General features: G+C 50.8%; 1 protein-coding gene across 2 annotated transcripts; it reads left to right on the forward strand.

Moving 5' to 3' along the window:
- Positions 1-427: 427 nt before the first annotated feature.
- On the forward strand, positions 428-19,164 carry ACSBG2 (acyl-CoA synthetase bubblegum family member 2). 2 transcript variants are annotated; one of them, XM_014961639.1, is made up of 15 exons: positions 428-546; positions 922-1,051; positions 3,920-3,996; positions 5,310-5,554; positions 7,293-7,381; positions 8,154-8,274; positions 9,002-9,082; positions 9,775-9,924; positions 10,067-10,243; positions 11,884-12,065; positions 12,949-13,182; positions 13,853-14,070; positions 15,386-15,525; positions 17,045-17,291; positions 18,203-19,164. In XM_014961639.1, the coding sequence occupies exons 1-15, from the start codon at positions 540-542 to the stop codon at positions 18,313-18,315; spliced, it is 2,211 nt and encodes a 736-aa protein (XP_014817125.1). In that variant the 5' UTR covers positions 428-539; the 3' UTR covers positions 18,316-19,164. The 2 variants fall into 2 exon arrangements, with proteins under 2 accessions (XP_014817125.1, XP_014817124.1); XM_014961638.1 differs by lacking the exon at positions 428-546 and adding an exon at positions 730-763.
- Positions 19,165-19,775: the final 611 nt, after the last annotated feature.

Raw genomic sequence — 19,775 nt, forward strand, 5'->3', positions numbered from 1 at the left:
GCTTTTTTTTAAAAAAAAAAAAAAAGATGAAAGGTAATGAGGTTCATTCCCCAATCAGTTAGAAATTTCCTGGAACAATTAAAACTTGCCCTGTGGAGTCAGAAGCATCAAAGGCTTGTGATGAACGTAAACCTTAAATAAAGCTGAGGTTGCTCTCAGGGGTAGGAAACGCTTCGTGGAGGTGATGAAATCCCCGCACGAAAAAAGTGCTGGGAGCACTGTAGGAGCCGCTGAAAACACAACGGCTGCTGAAAGCACTGAGTTTTTCTGGGACCAGGTTTAAATCTCTGGGGTGACCCTCCCTGAGGGGGACCCCAAACCCCCGGTGGGGTGCAGGGCAGGCACGGGGCCGGAGCTTCCTTAAGAGGCTGCGGTGTGGGGTGAGGAGCCGCTTCCAATTGCGAGGCAGGCAGCACATGACATAAGATGCTCCAGATCTGCCTCCTGGGCGCTAGTTTAAAAATAAAGGATATTACACATCATCCTCCTCCTTCTCTTCCTCCTCCTCGGCGCCGGTGCGGAGCGGCTGGACAAAGGCGATGCGGGGTACGGCTGGACCCGGAGCCCTGCAGGGATGGGCTGGGGGGGTCTGGGAGCTCAGTGGGGACGTTGTGGGGCAAAGGGAGAGTAAAATTTAAATTTGTGCTCTGTCAAAGCTGTGAATGTCACGCTGCTTTTCGGATGGAGGTATCGGATGTGGATGTATCACCCACCCCCGATGGGGTTTTTCAAATGAATGGGGTGATGAGATGCCACGTCCGCTGTGAGAATTTACCGTATTTCATGCAAAACCAGCAGCCTCCAGCCCTGCCTGCCCCGGCGCTGGCTTGGTCGGATACCTGCTGCAGGGGAACCTGGGTTCTAGTGTGTTTGGGTTGTATTTTGATTTTTTTTTTTTTTTTTCCAAACCTGTTTTCACAGGGACGATGCTGTGTGAGTCAGAGGCACGGGTGGCACCGGCAGAACCGGTCCCTGTGGCTTATTGTGGCTTGGATCCTGCAGGGGACTGCGAGGTGTCGCTGGACGATGTGCGGCTCAACTCTCCAACTAGGTTTGTGCTATTGAAATGTTTATTTTCTCTATGGTGACCTGTATACATGGGATATAATTTGTATCTATCATGCTTACTTAGATTAATTAAGATATTTATTTTTTTGGAAGATATTTCAAACATTTTTTTTTTTTACTGCTTCCAAAATCCAAAAGCTGAATCTCCAATCCTGTAAATCTACAAATCCTCTCCTTGAAAGAAGAGGAAGAGAATTAAATCTGCTGTACCTGCCCACCACGCAGAGCACAGGGCGGTCTGCGTTTAATATGAACTTAAAGCACGGGAATGGCAGGATATTCTGCATAGACAGAAAGATCACCTTTTATAAAGGAACTTTGAGTAATTGTTAACCTATTTAATTGGAAGGTCACTGATGGAATACTTCGAATACCGAGCAGGTCCTGCGTTGGTGTCCTGGCAGCAGAGGCGTGTCTCTGGCAAGGAGAATTTCTGTGCTGATTTTTATCAGACTCCTGTCTGTAGATCTGAGCAGCCTCTTACTGAAGAGCAGATTAATAGTTAAGGGTGCCAGGTGTAATGAGATAGCTGACAAAAAACTCTACTTAATTTTTTTTTTTCAGGCTGCATTTGCATTACATGTTGTAAGGGGGGAGAAGACGATGTGAGTCACTGGGAGGGGAACAGCTGGGGCTTTTTTTGCTGATATTACTGGGTCATTTGCATGCTTTGATCATAAAAGCTGGTGGAGAAATGGTGCGGAACTATTGCAACCAAGGATTAATTTGTGCTGAAAAATGCTCTCAATAATGAGGAGGAAACGCATAGTACGGAACGTCTCGTAATCCCTTTAGGGGAAATAAAGAGAGAGAAAAAAAATTGATTTACTTCCCTCTGGTTTCTGGCTTTCGGAGTGGGTGGGAGAAGCAGTTCTGCTTTTTGGGTCTTAAATCTTATCACGTGCCCAAAGCAATAATGATTGACTATTCCCTAGAAATTCAGAGGAAATGTAAAACAGAGGGAAATGCTTTACCCTTTGTGCTGAAACTCGGGCAGTGCCGTGTGTTGCCTTGGCTTCTTGTGGGTCTAGTAGAAGGGGAAGAGGATGTGGGGCTTGGGGGGAACTCTTCTGGGTTGGACTGGGACCCCCTGCCTGCAGGTGGGGTCTGCTGGTGACAGGCAGGGATGTCAGGAGATTTCTTTTTGCTCCAAAGTTGCTCCTGCACAGGGTTGGGGCTGTTGTGATGTCAGGGATGTGCAGCCCTTCTAGAAGACCCAGGAGCTGGTGCTGGAGGGCAACCTGGCACCAGACATGGAGGAGAGTCAACACCTGGTGGTGGCATGAAGAAACCAATGCCTTGGTGATGGCCGAGAGGAAAGCACCCCAGAAGGGGTCTTCATCAAGGCAAGAGGGACATTGGGCTCTCTGAGGTCAACTAAACCTTGGACCTCAGTGCTATGCTGATGGTACCAGTGGGGTATGGCCCAGGGCAGGGGAGTGAGTCTCACCTGCCTGTAGGTTGGAGGGTGGGATGTCCTTCTAGAGAGCACAGCCCGGGGATGTAAATACCCAATCCCACAGGGTCTGGCTTCCAACTTGGGGTCTGAAGTTGGACATTGAGTTATTCCGTATCCTCATCACGTACGGCTGTGAGACTCTCGCTTGGAAGGGGATGGAGAAAGAACCCTCTTCTACAAGCGTGGGCAGGTAGTGTTTCACCAGATCTTGCAAAGTGGAAAGCAACAAGGCACAGGAAAGACATGGACCTGTTGGAACAGGTCCAGAGGAGGCCATTGAGATGCTGCAAGGACTGTGGTCCCTCTGCTGTGATGCCAGGCTGAGAGAGTTGGGGGGGTTCAGCCTGGGGGGGAGAAGGCTCTGGGGAGACCTTCAAGCCCCTTCCAATCCCTCAAGGGGCTCCAGGAAAGCCTGGGAGGGACACTGGATGAGGGAGGGGAGCCCTAGGAGGAGGGGGAAGGGTTTGACCCTGCAAGAGGGGAGATGGAGCTGAGCTGTGGGGAAGAACTTGTTTGGTGGGAGGGTGGTGAGAGCCTGGCCCAGGTTGGCCAGAGAAGCTGTGGCTGCCCCATCCCTGGAGGGGTTCAAGGGCAGGTTGGAGGGGGCTTGGAGCAACGTGGTGTGGTGGGAGGTGTCCCTGCCCAGGGCAGGGGGTGGCACTGGGTGGGCTTTAAGCTCCCTTCCAACCCAAACCAGTCTGTGATTCTATGACTTTCAGCTGGTGCTGCAGGAGAAGCTCCTGGTGAGGGGTGGGGCTGAAGGAGATGGGGGACAGGCCTGTTCCCATTTCCTGCCAAACATCTGGTGGGAGCCCGATGCACTGACTTTATTCAGAATACCGAAGAACAAGATTTCCTGTTAAATCCATTTCCTGCTCTCCAGCTGGCCTGGCCCCTGGGGGTTCCCACCTGGGTGATGAGGGGGGGTTGATGATGTCCTCCTTGGCGGGGGCCTCCCTTCATTGGACTCCCTTATTGTGGAGAAGGGATAAAAGCCAGGTGCCTGTGTTCCGTCCTGCCCTGCTCCTTCTTCCCACTCCAGACTCTTTGTTCCAGGCACCAAGAGCTGACCTCTGATATTAAATTATTGCTGTTTTCTGGATGTTTATGGATCCTTCTGTGGTTCATCTGAAATGATAGTTACAATCAGGACAACACACGTGTTTAAAGGCAGTGCAGGCAAAGTTGCCCACTCACCAAGAGGGACTTGCCTGGTTGCCATGGCCATGCAGGCTGGTAAAGTTAATAAAGTCACCTGCAGAATGTCAGGAACCACTAATCTTTGATGACATCCAAGGACTAATATAATTAAGGGATGGAGTAAGCACGCCTGGACTGTTCTTCAGCCCATGTGCTAAAGCCTGTCTGGGACTAATGGCCTTTGTCTTGCAGAGCTGAGGCCCGCAGCCCTGAGCCAGCTGAAGACAGGAAGGGAGATGGACATCGGACAGACACTCTGGGTTTCAAAGGTAAGCAGAAGGGTTTTTTAGTTACTGTGGTTTGCATAAAATTATTATTTTCATTTTTATTTTTAATTATTGAAATGAGAGGAATTTATCAAACCATAACAATGGGAGAAGAAACTCAAATTGCAGAATGGTCTATCCAGAAGCTTCTTGAAGTTTGACTTTAAAGCACAGGGGTGCTTTGAGGAGCAAAATAGGTAGTGGCACTGCCAAGGCCTTGTCTGCCAGGTAATAAAGGACTGCTTACATTCCTCCTTAAAAGATAACAAACCAAAACAAAACAGGGTGTATGTTGCAGGAAGCTGCCGGTAGAAGAGCTTTAGGGCAGGAGAGCAGGTTAGAGGGGATGGAAATGGGAAATTCTTAGCAAAATTTTTAAAGTGCTTTAGAAGCATCATCTATTACAGAATCACATGGGGTTGGAAGGGATCTCTGGAGATCATCTCCTGCAACCCCCTGCCAGAGCAGGGTCACCCAGAGCAGGTTGCACAGGAACATGTCCAGGCGGGTTTGAATGTCTCCAGAGAAGGAGACTCCACCACCTCCCTGGGCAGCCTCTGCCAGGGCTCTGCCACCCTCACAAGGAAGGAAGTTCCTCCTCATGTTTAGATGGAATTTCTTATGGTCAAGTTTGTGCCCATTTCCTCTTGTCCTGTCCCTGGGCACCACTGAAAAAAGACTGGCCCCATCCTCCTGACACCCACCCTTTAAATATTTATAGGCATTGATCAGATCCCCCCTCAGCCTTCTCTTCTGCAGACAGAAAAGACCCAAGTCCCTCAGCCTCTCCTCAGCAGAGAGCTGCTCCAGGCCCCTCATCATCTTTGTAGCCCTCTGCTGTCCCCTCTCCAGCAGTTCCCTGTCCTTCTGGAACTGGGGAGCCCAGAACTGGACCCAGTGCTCCAGCTGGGGCCTCCCCAGGGCAGAGCAGAGGGGCAGGATGACCTCCCTCCACCTGCTGCTCACACTCTTCCTGATGCCCCCCAGGATGCCATTGGCCTTCTTGGCCCCAAGGGCCCATTGCTGGCTCCTGGGCATCCTGTTGTCCACCAGGACTCCCAGGTCTTTCTCCTCAGAGCTGCTCTCCAGGAGGTCACCCCCAACCTGTGCTGGTTTGGGGTGCTGCTCCCCAGGTGCAGGACCCTACACTTGCCCTGGTTTAATTACGGGGAGTCACCTGGCAAACTTACCAACAACAAAAGGTCAATAAAAGCGGGGTGGGGGGGTATAACAGCATTTGCTCGAGTATGTTTGATACTTGAGTTTATATTTATGTTATGGCAGATTTCTAAACATTGAACACTTTTCTTTCGAAGGAACCTCTTCGCCTTCTGCCTCCAGCGTCTGGACCACGCGCCGGGATGGGGAGGTCAGGCTGAGGATGGAGGAGCAGGGTCCAGGCAGCGAGGTGCCCAAGACAGTTCATGAACTGTTCAGGGAAGCTGTCAGTAAATATGGAGATTATTATGCCCTGGCATCCAAAAAGAACGGCCACTGGATAAAACTAACGTACAAGATGTACTATGAGGAGTGCTGGAAAGCAGCAAAAAGCTTCCTGAAGGTAAGTTTTTGTTGGATTCTCCGCGTTGGCGTTCAGTTTAACTGCTGAAATGGCTGTAGCCAACTGTGTCTAAAAGCTGCAAATTCTCTGAGTGTGGATGAGTCTTAAACTGATGGGACATACCTGAACGTGCCACGTGCAGCTTGGGAACAACCACAGTGATTTTGTTTGGATTTCTCACAAGTTACTTCCCCATGCAACTGAAAAAAAAAAAAAAACCCACCAAAAAGTAGGGTAACATTTTCTGAAAGCGAGGTGTTTGATGTACATGGCAGAGCTGGCCATGAGGCATATAAATTTTAATCTTTCTGTGAAAAAACTCAAAGGGACGCTTATCAATCCAGTTTAAATGTCCAAACTGGCTGAGCCTTTTGCCTGGACTGAATTAAGACACTCAGAGAGAGAAACAAACGCTTCATATACTCACTGTTACAATATGAAGTCTTATTTCTGGAAGTCAAGGCCTCTCTCTCTGCACTCCCACGGTGGGATCCTCCCGTGTACAAACTTCTGCTCCTGGGACAAAACTGGCTGAGAAGAGATTTAAAACCTGGGACTTTAACAGCTGGAATTTCATAGCAAAGCCTCTAACTGTCACTGGAGCTTGTTGCTGTTGTCATTATTGATGTCTGACGTACCTAAGCTGGGCTTCCATAGCAAAGTGCTAGGAAAGCACTGATAGGATGAGGGGGAAGGGTTTGATACTGAAAGAGGGGAGATTGAGATGAGATCTGGGGAAGAACTTGTTTGGTGTGAGGGTGGTGAGACCCTGGCCCAGGTTGCCCAGAGTCACAGAGTTGTTGGAGTTGGAGGGGACCTTCTAGAGATCATCTAGTCCAGCTCCCCTGCCAAAGCAGGGTTGCCCAGAGCACATCACTCAGGACTGCATCCTTGAAGATATCCAGAGAAGGGGACTCCACACCCTCCCTGGGCAGCCTGTTCCAGGGCTCTGTCACCCTCACCATGAAGAAGTTTCTCCTCATATTTGAGTGGAACCTCTTATGTTCCAGCTTGTGCCCGTTGCCCCTCGTCCTGTCACTGGGAACCACTGAAGAGTCTGGCTCCATCTTCCCTCAAACCACCATTTAGATACTTGTCAACATTAATAAGGTCTCCCCTCAGCCTTCTCTTCTCCAGGCTCAAGAGTCCCAGCTCTCTCAGCCTTTCCTCATCAGGGAGATGCTCCAATCCCTTAATCACCTTTGTTGCCCTGTGCTGGACTCTTTCCAGTGGTTCCCTGTCAGGATTCAAGGCCAGGTTGGAGGAGGCTTGGAGCAACCTGGTCTGGTGAGAGGTGTCCCTGCCCAGGGCAGGGGGTGGCACTGGGTGGCCTTTGAGGTCCCTTCCAAACAGAACCATTCTATGACTAAATGTCTCAGTAGGTATTGTCTACCTTAACCTCCTGCTTTCTCATTCCCAACCCAAATGGAACAGGTGACCACCTGGATTGTAAACCCACAGTTTTACAGCACCATGAGTGTCCGTGAGCTCCTCACACCCAGCACAGACCTCAGCACATCCTTTTTTTCCCCACTTACTGCTATAGTGGGACAGTGTCTGATCGAAAACTTCGCTGCTTCCACTGGCCTTGGGAATTTTTTCAAAATGAATTACTGTCTATAATAGTGTGAACTTTTCCCTTGACTTTGTGCTGGCAGCAGAGATCTGTACATTAACTCTAAGCGTTCTTCAAAGGAAAAAAAACCAAGATTGCTGTAATCTCATCTCTTGTTTACAGCTGGGGCTGGAGCGTTTCCATGGAGTCTGCATCTTGGGATTTAATTCTGCAGAGTGGTTTATTGCTGACATTGGAGCCATCCTCGCGGGGTAAGAACAAGTGGTGTCTCTTGACAGGCATTTTGCTTCAGCAGTTGGGTAGTAATCTCAGTATTCGTGTGAGAAGCAGATTTTTATTTAGAAAAAAACCAACAAAACTACCCACAAAAAAACAAAACCAAAACCAACTGCTTATATTTGAATTTAATTAAGATAGCTAGAACAGAAACTCTATCTTTAATTCATTATGAATTAATGAGACGAAATATATATTATTTCTTTTTTAGCCAGGGGCTTCTCTCAAAATAAGATGAACAGTAGGTTAATCCAAAAGCAAGGGCTGTGATTAAAAATATGATAAGAAAAGTCAGAGAATCAAGGCTTAATTACAGTGTGATTAAAAATATGATAAGAAAAGTCAGAGACTCAGAGCACTGGCTTTTGATAGCCCCCTTTCACCTGAGATGTTTTGGCTCTTTACACCATTCTGACATTTCCCATGCCCCAAAACAGAGCCTTTGCTCTTGGAATTAAGCTCTCCACTTTTTGTTGTGAGAATCAGAGCACTGGCTTTTGATAGCCCCCTTTCACCTGAGATGTTTTGGCTCTTTACACCATTCTGACATTTCCCATGCCCCAAAACAGAGCCTTTGCTCTTGGAATTAAGCTCTCCACTTTTTGTTGTTGTTTTATGGGATATTCTTCCTAAAGTTTTTCCTCTGTTAAAGTTTGCGGTGGTTGGACTTCTGCCAGCAGCTCGGCTTATCCTCTAATTCTCTGTCTTGCTTTTCCATTTTGTTTTGGTTTTCCTTTCCTTTTGCAGCGGATTTGCTGTCGGTATCTACACTACGAACTCTCCTGAGGCCTGTCATTATGTAGCAGAGAACTGTAGTGCCAACGTGGTGGTTGTGGAAAACCATAAACAGCTGCAGAAAATCTTAGAGGTAAAAGACACTTTTGAAATGGTGGGGGCTCCAGCGTCCTCTTGACAGACATGGGGGGGTAAATGCTGGATCTGAAAGCAGAGGTGAGCTGATGGAGCCTGCTAGGGTAGGACGAGGGGGAAGGGTTTGACCCTGCAAGAGGGGAGATGGAGCTGAGCTGTGGGGAAGAACTTGTTTGGTGGGAGGGTGGTGAGAGCCTGGCCCAGGTTGGCCAGAGAAGCTGTGGCTGCCCCATCCCTGGAGGGGTTCAAGGGCAGGTTGGAGGGGGCTTGGAGCAACGTGGTGTGGTGGGAGGTGTCCCTGCCCAGGGCAGGGGGTGGCACTGGGGGGGCTTTAAGCTCCCTTCCCACCCAAACCACTCTGCAATTCTGTGATACTTGGTGTGTTCCCTGTTGAGGCCAGGTGAGCAGTCCCTCATGCTAAATCTCATGAGAGGTTAAGAGCAGGTTAAACGCTGGTTCCACAGCTCAGCAAAGCCTGGAGCATAAAACATGAGAAGCCAAAAGGAACAATTGATCATCCCCAGAGTCATCAGGCAGAATCCCAGTCTGAATGATTGCTGTCTCTAGTGAGAAAGTTCTCTCTCTGTGTCCTCCTTTCAGTATCACAGATGAGATTCTCTTTGCTTTCCTTACAATGGCCAGCAGCAGCACATTAAGTGGTTACTGAGGCCTGAAAGGGAGAAGCAGGGTTTGCTCCTTCTGATGAATCTCCTTTCTTAACCCAGATTCAGCAAAAACTACCTCATCTGAAAGCTATTATCCAGTATGGGGAAGAGCTGAAAGAGAAGAGGCCAAATCTGTACTCTGTAAGTACTGGGCATGGGAATGGCCTGTGACCAAGGGTGGTGCTCAGCTGGTGGCTTGCAAGTGACTGTCACCTCCCCAGGGCTGTCCCCATGTGAGCTTGTGTTGATTTCAGTGGGGTTGCTTCCACTGAAGCCGTGGATGTCTGCTGTTGCCCAAACCTGGATAATCTGTGTTGTAAGGGGGGGAATGGGGGGTGTTTGTTACCCTGCTGAGCTCTGCGAGTCAGCCTCAGGTCCCACAGTGACTCCAGTTACACCCAGTGTGTACTGGGATTGCTGCAGAGCTAATAAGCTCCCTCAGTGTGGGCCCCTCTCTTTTTCTACTTCTCCCCATGCCTCTTGTGGCAACCAGAACACAGTGTGGGGCTGACACTGCATATTGACAACCTCTCCCAGAGGTTTGGACGTAGGAAACAGCTTCCTTCTCTTCATGAGGCCAGGTTGGACTGGGCTCTGGGTTGGAACTGGATGATCTTTAAGGAATCAGTTGGAACTGAATGATCTTTAAGAGCTCTGGGTTGGAACTGGATGCTCTGGTGGAAGGTTGCCCAGGGCAGGAGGGTTGGAACTGGATGATCTTTAAGGTCCCTTCCAACCCAAATCATTCTATGAATCTACATGTAGTAAAGGGTTTAATTTTGCATGGGAATCACAACCCACAAAGTGATGGAGCTCTTCTCTTCTATACACAGTGGAGTGAGTTCCGGGACCTTGGCAAAGATGTTCCAGATGCTCAGCTCCACGAAATCATTGCCTCTCAGAAACCCAACCAGTGCTGTACCCTAATATACACCTCGGGGACAACGGGGCAGCCCAAGGGAGTGATGCTCAGTCACGACAACGTGAGTACCTTTATGCCTCTAACTTCAGGTGGGTGCTGAGGGAAGACAAAGCCTGAAGAACACCCCTGATGTTAAGATCATGACCTTAAACCGTTGTTGTGAGCTGTGTGTCGCTTAACGCCGCCGCGGGGTCTCGTTCCAGCTGACGTGGACGGCGGGGGCGGCCGGGAGGTTCATCATGCTGACAGATGCCAAGGAGAAGCAGGAGGTGGTGGTCAGTTACCTGCCCCTCAGCCACATCGCCGCTCAGATGTCGGATATTTGGTCGGCAATGGCATTCGGTGCCCAGGTTTTCTTTGCTCAGCCAGACGCATTAAAGGTAAAAACAGAAGAAAATAAAAATTCTACACCCCTTCACCTGCTTGTAGCCGGGTGGGTGCTTGAAAACACACGTAGCTGGTCATCAGGTGGCCAAGAAAGCCAATGGCATTCTGGCTTGTATCAAAAATAGTGTGACCAGCAGAAGTAGGGAGGGGATTGTGCCCCTGTGCTCAGCACTGGTGAGGCCACACCTGGAGTGTTGTGTCCAGTTCTGGGCACCTCAATCCAAGAGAGATCTGGAGGTGCTGGAGCGAGTGCAGAGGAGGCAACGAAGCTGGTGAGGGGGCTGGAAAACAAATCGTATGAGGAGCGGCTGAAGGAGCTGGGACTGTTTAGTGTGAGGAAGAGGAGGCTGAGGGGAGCCCTCATCACTCTCTACAACTTCGTGAAAGGACACTGTAGAGAGGTTGGTGCTGGTCTCTTCTCACAGGTAATTAGTGACAGAACGAGAGGGAACGGCTTCAAGCTCCAACAGGGGAGGTTTAGATTGAACATTAGGAAGGAATTTTTCACCCAAAGAGTGGTCGGGCATTGGAACAGGCTGCCCAGGGAGGGGGGGGAGTCCCCATCCCTGGCTGTGTTTAAGGGCCGTTTAGATGCAGTGCTGAGGGACATGGTGTAGGGGAGGACTTTGTAGAGTAGGGGAGATGGTTGGACTCGATGATCCCAGGGGTCTCTTCCAACCTAGAAGATTCTATGATTCTATGATCTCCTGACCCCAAAAGCTGTGCTAACTCGGAGTATTTATGCAGCAACCTGTTTAAGGGTCAGTTGGTTTGACGAGTGCAGCTGCTCTGACCTTTGCCTTTTGACTCCGCGTTGCCATCTGGGATGAGCTGACCAAGCACTTCACAACTGGAGCTTCTGGGTGTCTCACCTGACACCACTTCTCCACCCCAATAACCTGGTTGAGCAACAGCTTTGTATTTACTCTGTCCACATTGCAAAATGCCACCACCACTAAATCCCTGCCCTGGGAATGATTCTTCTCCTGCTGCTGTGTCAGCGTTGGCACTGAACGACCCTTGGTGTCTTCTTGAAACCGCTGTGGCGTTTGCAGGCTCCTGGGGTTCCTTTTTCTTGGTGAAACTGCATTTGAAAATGAGAAGTTAGAGGCATAGAACATCTCTTTGATGAGGAAAGGCTGAGGGACTTGGGTCGTTTTAGAAGAGAAGACTGAGGGGGGATCTGATCAATGCCTATAAATACTTAAAGGGAGGGTGTCAGGAGGATGGGGCCAGTCTTTTTTCAGTGGTGCCCAAGGACAGGACAAGAGGAAATGGGCACAAACGTGACCGTAAGAAATTCCATCTCAAAATGAGGAGGACCTTCTTTGCTGTGAGGGTGGCAGAGCCCTGGCAGAGGCTGCCCGGGGAGGTGGTGGAGTCTCCTTCTCTGGAGACATTCAACCCCCGCCTGGACACGTTCCTGTGGGACCTGCTCTGGGTGGCCCTGCTCTGGCAGGGGGTTGGAGGAGATGATCTCCAGAGGTCCCTTCCAACCCCATATCATTCTGTGATTCTGTGTAAATTCCTCAAAACTGATGGCCAAGTCCTAGGCCTGAGCTAGTGACCAGTGCTGACCTGAAGTCCGGATTGAAGCTCTTCTGAAAGCTGTAATAAATTCTGCTTGGCTCAGGGCACCTTGGTGGACACCCTGCGGGAAGTGAGGCCAACTGCTTTCTTGGGAGTTCCTCGCGTCTGGGAGAAAATGGAAGAAAAAATGAAATCCGTAGGAGCGAAATCCTCAGCGCTCAGAAGAAAAGTGGCATCGTGGGCCAAGGGAGTAGGGCTGCAGACAAACCTCAAGCGGATGAATGGGTAATTACCAACTACTCTTGAGGGATATTATGAATATTAGGAGAACTTTGCTGTCGGTTCCTCAAAACTGATGGCCAAGTCCTAGGCCTGAGCTAGTGTAAATTCCTCAAAGTTGATGGCCAAGTCCTAGGCCTGAGCTAGTGACCAGTGCTGACCTGAAGTCCGGATTGAAGCTCTTCTGAAAGCTGTAATAAATTCTGCTTGGCTCAGGGCACCTTGGTGGACACCCTGCGGGAAGTGAGGCCAACTGCTTTCTTGGGAGTTCCTCGCGTCTGGGAGAAAATGGAAGAAAAAATGAAATCCGTAGGAGCGAAATCCTCAGCGCTCAGAAGAAAAGTGGCATCGTGGGCCAAGGGAGTAGGGCTGCAGACAAACCTCAAGCGGATGAATGGGTAATTACCAACTACTCTTGAGGGATATTATGAATATTAGGAGAACTTTGCTGTCGGATCTGGAATTATATCCTATGGAACAGGCCAGACTTATGGATGGTAAAAGCCAAGTGTTGCAGTTGGACCATTTTTCCATTAGGAAAAATTTTTTCACTGGAAGGGTTCTCAGCCATTGGAATGGGCTGCCCAGGGAGGGGGTTGAGGCCCCATCCCTGGAGGTGTTCAAAAGCTGGGTTGATGTGGTGCTGGGAGGGATGGTTTAGTGATGATGCTCCTTGTTTGTTGTGTGGGTGTCTATTTTTGTCAGTGAGGTTGACGGTTGGACAAGATGATCTTTAAGGTCCCTTTCAACCTAGAAGATTCTGTGATGCTGTGATTCTGTGAGCAGCAAGAGCTAGAGGGGAAGAGCAATTTATTTTTTTTAAACTGAATAAAGCAAAATAGGAGGAAGATGAAAGGACTGAGCTCTTCTAACCATTCTTCTCCTGTAGGTACTCTGAAGTGCCCGTGAATTTCCGCTTGGCCAGGCACCTGGTCTACAAGAAGGTGCGAAAGGCCATTGGGCTGGACCGATGCACCAAGTGCTACACGGGGGCTGCTCCCATCACCAGGGAGACTCTGGAGTTTTTTTTAAGCTTGAACATTCCCGTGCTGGAGCTGTATGGCATGAGCGAGAGCTCGGGGCCTCACACAATCTCTCTCCCTCACGCCTTCAAGCTTAGCAGGTAAATATCTCTCAGGAGGTAGAGCTCTGTCAGCCGGGAGGAAGAATTGCTTTAAGGTTTCTCCTGCACCCAGCACGTTCATTCCTGCTCCTGCAGCTCATCATGAGACTTGCTGCTGGTAAAAAGTGACTGGGGAGCCAGTTCCTTTGGGCACAAGCTGCAGATGAAGAGATGAGTTTGGGACAAGAGCGGTGCTACTTAAATTTAACTTGGCAGGGATTCTCCAGGAATTGAGGAGGAAGGAAAGGGTTCACAGGAAGAAGGAAGAATTGGTAACTCCAGCCTAGAGCTCGCTTTAATGTGAAATTAGTAACGGCAGCAAGACTCTGCCATTGCTCTGAATGGCTTGTTCAGGCTGCAGAGTAAATACCACCATCGAGTAGGAGCTTGTGCCAAGGACATAAATCTTGTCATTCAAAGCTCAGGTGTCTGAGGACAATGGGTGGAAAACCCCAGGTGTGGGAGCACCCATCTCTCTGCAGCAACAGCCTTTTCTCTACTTCCCCTTATACAAACAGATGCCTTTTACAAGTTCCTCGCTGAAGCGGTTGTAATAAAAAGCTGCTGTGGTTTGTTCAGACACTTCAGCTGGAGGGGGGACTGCTGGGATCTCACTCTGCTGCCCGGCTGCTGAGTTGTGTTTGTTTTTTGTGTTTCTGTTCCCTTTGAGCTGTGGGAGGGAGATGACAGGCTGCCGGACGCTGATCGACAAGCCTGACAGCGACGGCAACGGGGAGATCTGCTTCTCGGGAAGGCACATCTTCATGGGCTATCTGAACATGGAGGAGAAGACCAGGGAGGCCATCGATGAGGATGGCTGGCTGCATTCGGGGGACCTGGGCAAGCATGACAAGGATGGATTCCTCTACATCACGGGCAGAATTAAAGGTGATGCATCCCCTGAGCTTTGTTTCCTTGAGGTTAGGCAGAGCCATGGTAGGATGTGTTCAGACCCTGCCATGGCATGCAGGGGGGAACGTTCTAATACTACTCCTGAAGTCTTTAATGTGACTCTGGCTGCCCCTGAGCCTGTGAGGGGAGGGAGGTGACCTCTGAAACCACTGTATGTGTGTGTTTTGCAAAGCAAGGGAGAAATCCTCTGGTTTCAGAAGCAGTAGTCAATGCTCTGTTGACTTATTTTTTTGGTGCTGGACCTGTCGGGTCCCTCCAGTTCCAGCCCTGCTGGCTCAGCCTCAGAGAGAAAACAGCAGCTTAACGCTGTTGTGAAAATGGCTTGGAGCAAGGGCAGGGCTTGGGACAAACAAATCCCAAACAAATCCAGTCTCGTGGAAGACTTCAATCATCAAAACCAGATAAATGGTGACACAAAGGGGCTTCTTTAAGAAATCCCTAAGACAGCCAAGGAGGGCAGGTTCTGCTCTGCTCAGTGTCACGCTGTGGAACTTCAAAAACTCTCCTTTGCCTCAGAAAATGTTTTACTTCAGTTTCTGAAAAGCTTGGGTACCAACTAATGCCCCTGGGAGTCTGAGGTGACGGTGGCAGGGTATCCAGGTGCTCACACACTGCACCCTGTGTTCCCAAATCCCAAACCTCTGCGGAGCATTAAAGCAGCTTTTGCAGCTCTGTTTGTGTGCACCCCGGTCTCCTCTCCCAGCCCCCCCGGAGTCCTGGTTTGTTGTCTTCTCCAGATTTCACTGAATTTCACTGAATTTCTAGAGTTGGAAGGGACCATAGAGATCATCTAGTCCAACTCCCCTGCTGAAGCAGGATTGCCTAGAGCTTGTCAGAGCATGTTACTCAGGAGCATCCAGGCGGGTCTTGAAAATCTCCAAGGAAGGGGACTCCACGACCTCCCTGGGCAGCCTGTTCCAGGGCTCTGTCACCCTCACCGTGAAGAAGTTTCTCCTCATATTTGAGTGGAACCTCTTCTGTTCCAACTTGTGCCCGTTGCCCCTCGTCCTCTCACTGGGAACCACTGAAAAGAGTCTGGCTCCCTCCTCCTTCAACCCTCCCTTGAGATACTTGTAGGCATTGATAAGGTCTCCCCTCAGCCTTCTCTTCTCCAGACTAAAGAGTCCCAGCTCTCTCAGTCTCTCCTCATAAGGGAGATGCTCCAATCCTTGAATCATCTGGTGGGACACAGCTCCTTTGTGTCCACCAGGGTCTAGGAAGTTATTTCAGATTATGAGGGAAGCTGGGGGGGAAAGCTCTGAGCATTAATGAAGATTTGTCTGTTTTCCAGAGCTCATCATCACTGCGGGAGGTGAGAACGTTCCTCCTGTTCCCATCGAGGACGCTGTGAAAGATGCCGTCCCCATCATCAGCAACGCAATGTTGGTGGGAGACAAAGCAAAGTTCCTTGCCATGCTTCTAACACTAAAGGTAAGGGAAAGCAGGGCAGGAATCCACCCCAATGTTTAATTCCAGTGAGGAAGATAGTTTTCACACAGTTTAGTGTTTTCTAGAGACGGGGGGGGGGCATAGTGGAGCGTGGCTTGATGTAGCTGAGCTGCAAACAGCAGCTGTGACCCTATGGAAGAATGAGCATTGACACTTGACCAGGCTCCTCTGTCAAGGGCAACTGTTTCTCTCTGCACCTCACAGGGGAGAAAGAGAATTAAAGACCTAAAAGTCAGACTGATAAAGGAAACCCTTCTGCTCTTCTTTAGCCATTTTTAGTATCTCCCAGAGCAGCCTGGACAGCGAGGAGCTGTCAGTGATTCAGGGGCCTACAGGAAAGCTGGGGAGGGACTCTGGCTGAGGGAGGGGAGCCCTAGGAGGAGGGGGAAGGGTTGGACCCTGCAAGAGGGGAGATGGAGCTGAGCTGTGGGGAAGAACTTGTTTGGTGTGAGGGTGGGGAGAGCCTGGCCCAGGTTGGCCAGAGAAGCTGTGGCTGCCCCATCCCTGGAGGGGTTCAAGGGCAGGTTGGAGGGGGCTTGGAGCAACGTGGTGTGGTGGGAGGTGTCCCTGCCCAGGGCAGGGGGTGGCACTGGGGGGGCTTTAAGGTCTCTTCCAACTCAAATCAGTCTGGGAGCCTGTGATTCCTTTTTAAGACCCTGGTTTTAATTAGTCTGGGAGTCTGTGATTCCTTTTTAAGACCCTGGTTTTAAACTCCACAGTGCATGTGTCTGTGGTGGCCTGCCCCAAGCTCTCCCTAGAGTCCCCACAGGCTGGTGGCTTTTCAGACAGTGATAATTGCTCATTAGCAAGACTGACTGCCAGTGTCCTGGCCCTTGTGCAGGAAAGGCCGGGCCAGGCCCTGGAGCTGCTGCTGGTCTTGGTCAGGTGCCATGAGCAGTGACTTGCAGGGGGATAAAGCTGTGGATTGGAAGAAATGTCCAGTGAAAAAAGGGATCAATTTGGGGTAGTTTAGGAGAAATTTGGAAGATGAGCTCTGTACCCAGCTTGCTCTTTGGTATCAACAAGTCTCTTGAGTATGGGGAGAGCTGAGGGGGTTTCATCTGTGTTTTGCCTTAATGAGTTTTCACTTCAAGTGGTGGTTTGCATCAAGCGTGTGCAAATTGCAGCAGTTTCACTGAATTTCACTGAATTTTTAGAGTTGGAAGGGACCATAGGGATCATCTAGTCCAACTCCCCTGCTGCAGCAGGACCACCCAGAGCTTGTCAGAGCATGTTACTCAGGAGCATCCAGGCGGGGCTTGAAAATCTCCAGAGAAGGGGACTCCACACCCTCCCTGGGCAGCCTGTTCCAGGGCTCTGTCACCCTCACCGTGAAAAAGTTCTTCCTCATATTCAAATGGAATTAAGTTGATTAATTGGAGAATTGGCAGGGGGGTGGGGAAGGAGGCAGAGCAGCTTCCTGTGGCTGTGAGGCTCGTTAGCGGGAAGGCAATCAGGTGTCCAGCCATATGGAGATGCCCTGGTGTGACTCGTCCTGCAGTGCACCATGGACACAGAGACGGGGGAGCCGGGGGATGACCTGACCCCGGAGGCCGTTGAGTTCTGCCAGAAGCTGGGCAGCAAGGCCACCACGGCCTCCGAAATCATCCGCACCAAAGACAAGGCCGTCTACGCCGCCATCCAGAAGGGCATCTCGGCCGTCAACGAGCGAGCCGTCTCCAACGCTCAGAGAGTCCAGAAGTGGGCCCTCCTGGAGAAGGACTTCTCTCTCTTCGGTGGGGAGCTCGGTGAGTGGGGCGTTTGGGGTCACCTCCCTTGGCTGGTGAACGGAGAACGCGACCGAGATCCCCAATAGATGGAGCCACCCCCGGCCCTCCCTCCCTGCGGGTTTGCTGTGCCACGGCTTTGGGGAGGGTGGGATAAAACCCCATTTCTTCCCAGCTGAGCTGAGCAGGGCTCACCCCTGGTTCTGGGGTGCCCATCCTAGGAGAGCCGTGCTGTTTCTGCCCACAGGGGAAGGATATGCCCCTGTGCTCAGCATTGGTGAGGCCACACCTCGAGTGTTGTGTCCAGTTTTGGGCACCTCAATCCAAGAGAGATCTGGAGGTGCTGGAGCGAGGGCAGAGGAGGGCAACGAAACTAGTGAAGGGCCTGGAAGACAAATCATATGAAGAGCGGCTGAAGGAGCTGGGGCTGTTTAGTGTGAGGAAGAGGAGGCTGAGGGGAGACCTCATCACTCTCTACAACTACTTGAAAGGACACTGTAGAGAGGTTGGTGCTGGTCTCTTCTCACAGGTAATTAGTGACAGAACGAGAGGGAATGGCTTCAAGCTCCAACAGGGGAGGGTTAGATTGAACATTAGGAAGGAATTTTTCACCCAAAGAGTGGTCGGGCATTGGAACAGGCTGCCCAGGGAGGGGGTGGAGTCCCCATCCCTGGCTGTGTTTAAGGGCCGTTTAGATGCAGTGCTGAGGGACATGGTGTAGGGGAGGACTTTGTAGAGTAGGGGAGATGGTTGGACTCGATGATCCCAAGGGTCTCTTCCAACCTGAATGATTCTATGATTCTATTAACCTCAAAGAGAAATTTAGAATGATGTTGATTTGTTCCGGCTCTTCCTCGCTTTGCTCTGACACAGATTTGTGTCTCCAAGGGGAAACGTCCCCGCTAAACCCCCTCCTGTGTTCCCCCCCCCAGGCCCCACCATGAAGCTGAAGCGCCCGGTGGTGGTGCAGAAGTACAAGGACCAAATTGCTCAGTTTTACGCGGACGTGGATGCGCCCGCGACAGCGAACACCCTCCGGCAGTAGCGCGGGGGCTCCCTGCTGAAGACTGAAGCCACCCTGGGGGGGGAAAACCATCCCTGGGGGCCTGTTAAAATAAAGGGGGCTGGGTGGTAACGGCCCAGCCCCTCTGCATCCCATGGCTCTACATCCCTTGGCCCTCGTCCTGCAGCCCCCGAGCCCGTCCGTGCTGCGTCCTTCCCCGTGTCTCTGCCGAGAGAGCCCCGAACATCTCTGCTTGGTGGTTTGGTTTGGTTGGTTTTCTTTTTTGTCTTTCCATTTTTAGAAGGGCAAAGCCATGTTTACTGTAAATCCATGTAACGTTTTAACCAAAGTTTTCTTTTCCTGAGCTGAATGTAAATCAATCTGGAGCTGTTCCCCCCCTTTGCTGAGGGCAGGGGGGAGGTGGGTTTCTTTTTACGCGGCTGATGTCTGCGGTGTTTTAAGTTCTCTTTGCCCTCCACCTGTCTCCTGTCACTGCTGCATGACTACACAGCCCCCCGCCGTGGGGCCACGGGGCCTCACCTTTGCTGGGGGGGGGGGGGGGGAATATTTTGAGTCTGTTTTATCTCTTTTGAGTTGTAATGAAGCCATAAATGTGTGGTGGTAGAGTAGGGTACGCAGCCTGCGCTCTGGGAGGTGTTTTACATGAAGGGGCATCGATAAGGCTGTGTGTGTGTGTGTGTGTGTGCATGGAACCTGGCTGTAGTCTTAAAAAATCATAGAAATGGGGGCTGTAGCCTCCTGAAAGGGGGAGGACTCCAGGGGGGTGGGACGGGCTCTGCACCTGCTCCGGGAGCGAAGCGACGGTGTTAGGAACCCAGTTGGTCAAAGGCTGGTTCTACTGAAGGTCTGGGATCAGCCCTTGGAGCAACTGGGACATGGCCTGTAGGACACGGGGGCTCACCCAGCACCAGTAGCTCTTGGAGGTCTCTTCTAAGTGGTCCTTTGAGGCCCAGGCCCGTGTCTGGAGGAATAATCCTAATGGCAAATGAAGGATTGCTTGTAAAATGCTTATTGCAAATGAGGCTGGTGGAGCTGAGTGGAAGTGGTTCTGGGTGGCTTTTCCCAGAGCCAGAGGAGGAACCCTAGGAGATGGTGGGACCATCCCACCAACCATTGGAGCGAGGGGAACATCCTGGCATCACAAAAAGCTCCCAGGAGCTCCTGGCTGGGGTCACTGGGGCTCTGACTTTCAACACTGACTTAGTGTTGAAACCCCTCTGTGGTGGGTGGTAACAGCACCAGAGGCCCTGACATGGCCTGTAGGACACGGGGCTCACCCAGCACCGGTAGCTCTTGGAGGTCTCTTCTAAATGGTCCTGTGAGGCCCAGGCCCGTGTCTGGAGGAATAATCCTAATGGCAAATGAAGGATTGCTTGTAAAATGCTTATTGCAAATGAGGCTGGTGGAGCTGAGTGGAAGTGGTTCTGGGTGGCTTTTCCCAGAGCCAGAGGAGGAACCCTAGGAGATGGTGGGACCATCCC

Source organism: Calidris pugnax, unplaced genomic scaffold (genome assembly GCF_001431845.1).
Source record: "Calidris pugnax isolate Ruff unplaced genomic scaffold, ASM143184v1 scaffold431, whole genome shotgun sequence".
Classification (NCBI taxonomy): domain Eukaryota; kingdom Metazoa; phylum Chordata; class Aves; order Charadriiformes; family Scolopacidae; genus Calidris; species Calidris pugnax.

Coding starts and splice junctions, on each gene's coding strand:
- ACSBG2 (XM_014961638.1), top strand. CDS start 733: ATGAATGGGGTGATGAGATGCCACGTCCGCT. Junction 9,925..10,066: donor TGATGCTCAGTCACGACAAC/GTGAGTACCTTT, acceptor GTCTCGTTCCAG/CTGACGTGGACGGCGGGGGC. Junction 14,071..15,385: donor CATCACGGGCAGAATTAAAG/GTGATGCATCCC, acceptor TCTGTTTTCCAG/AGCTCATCATCACTGCGGGA.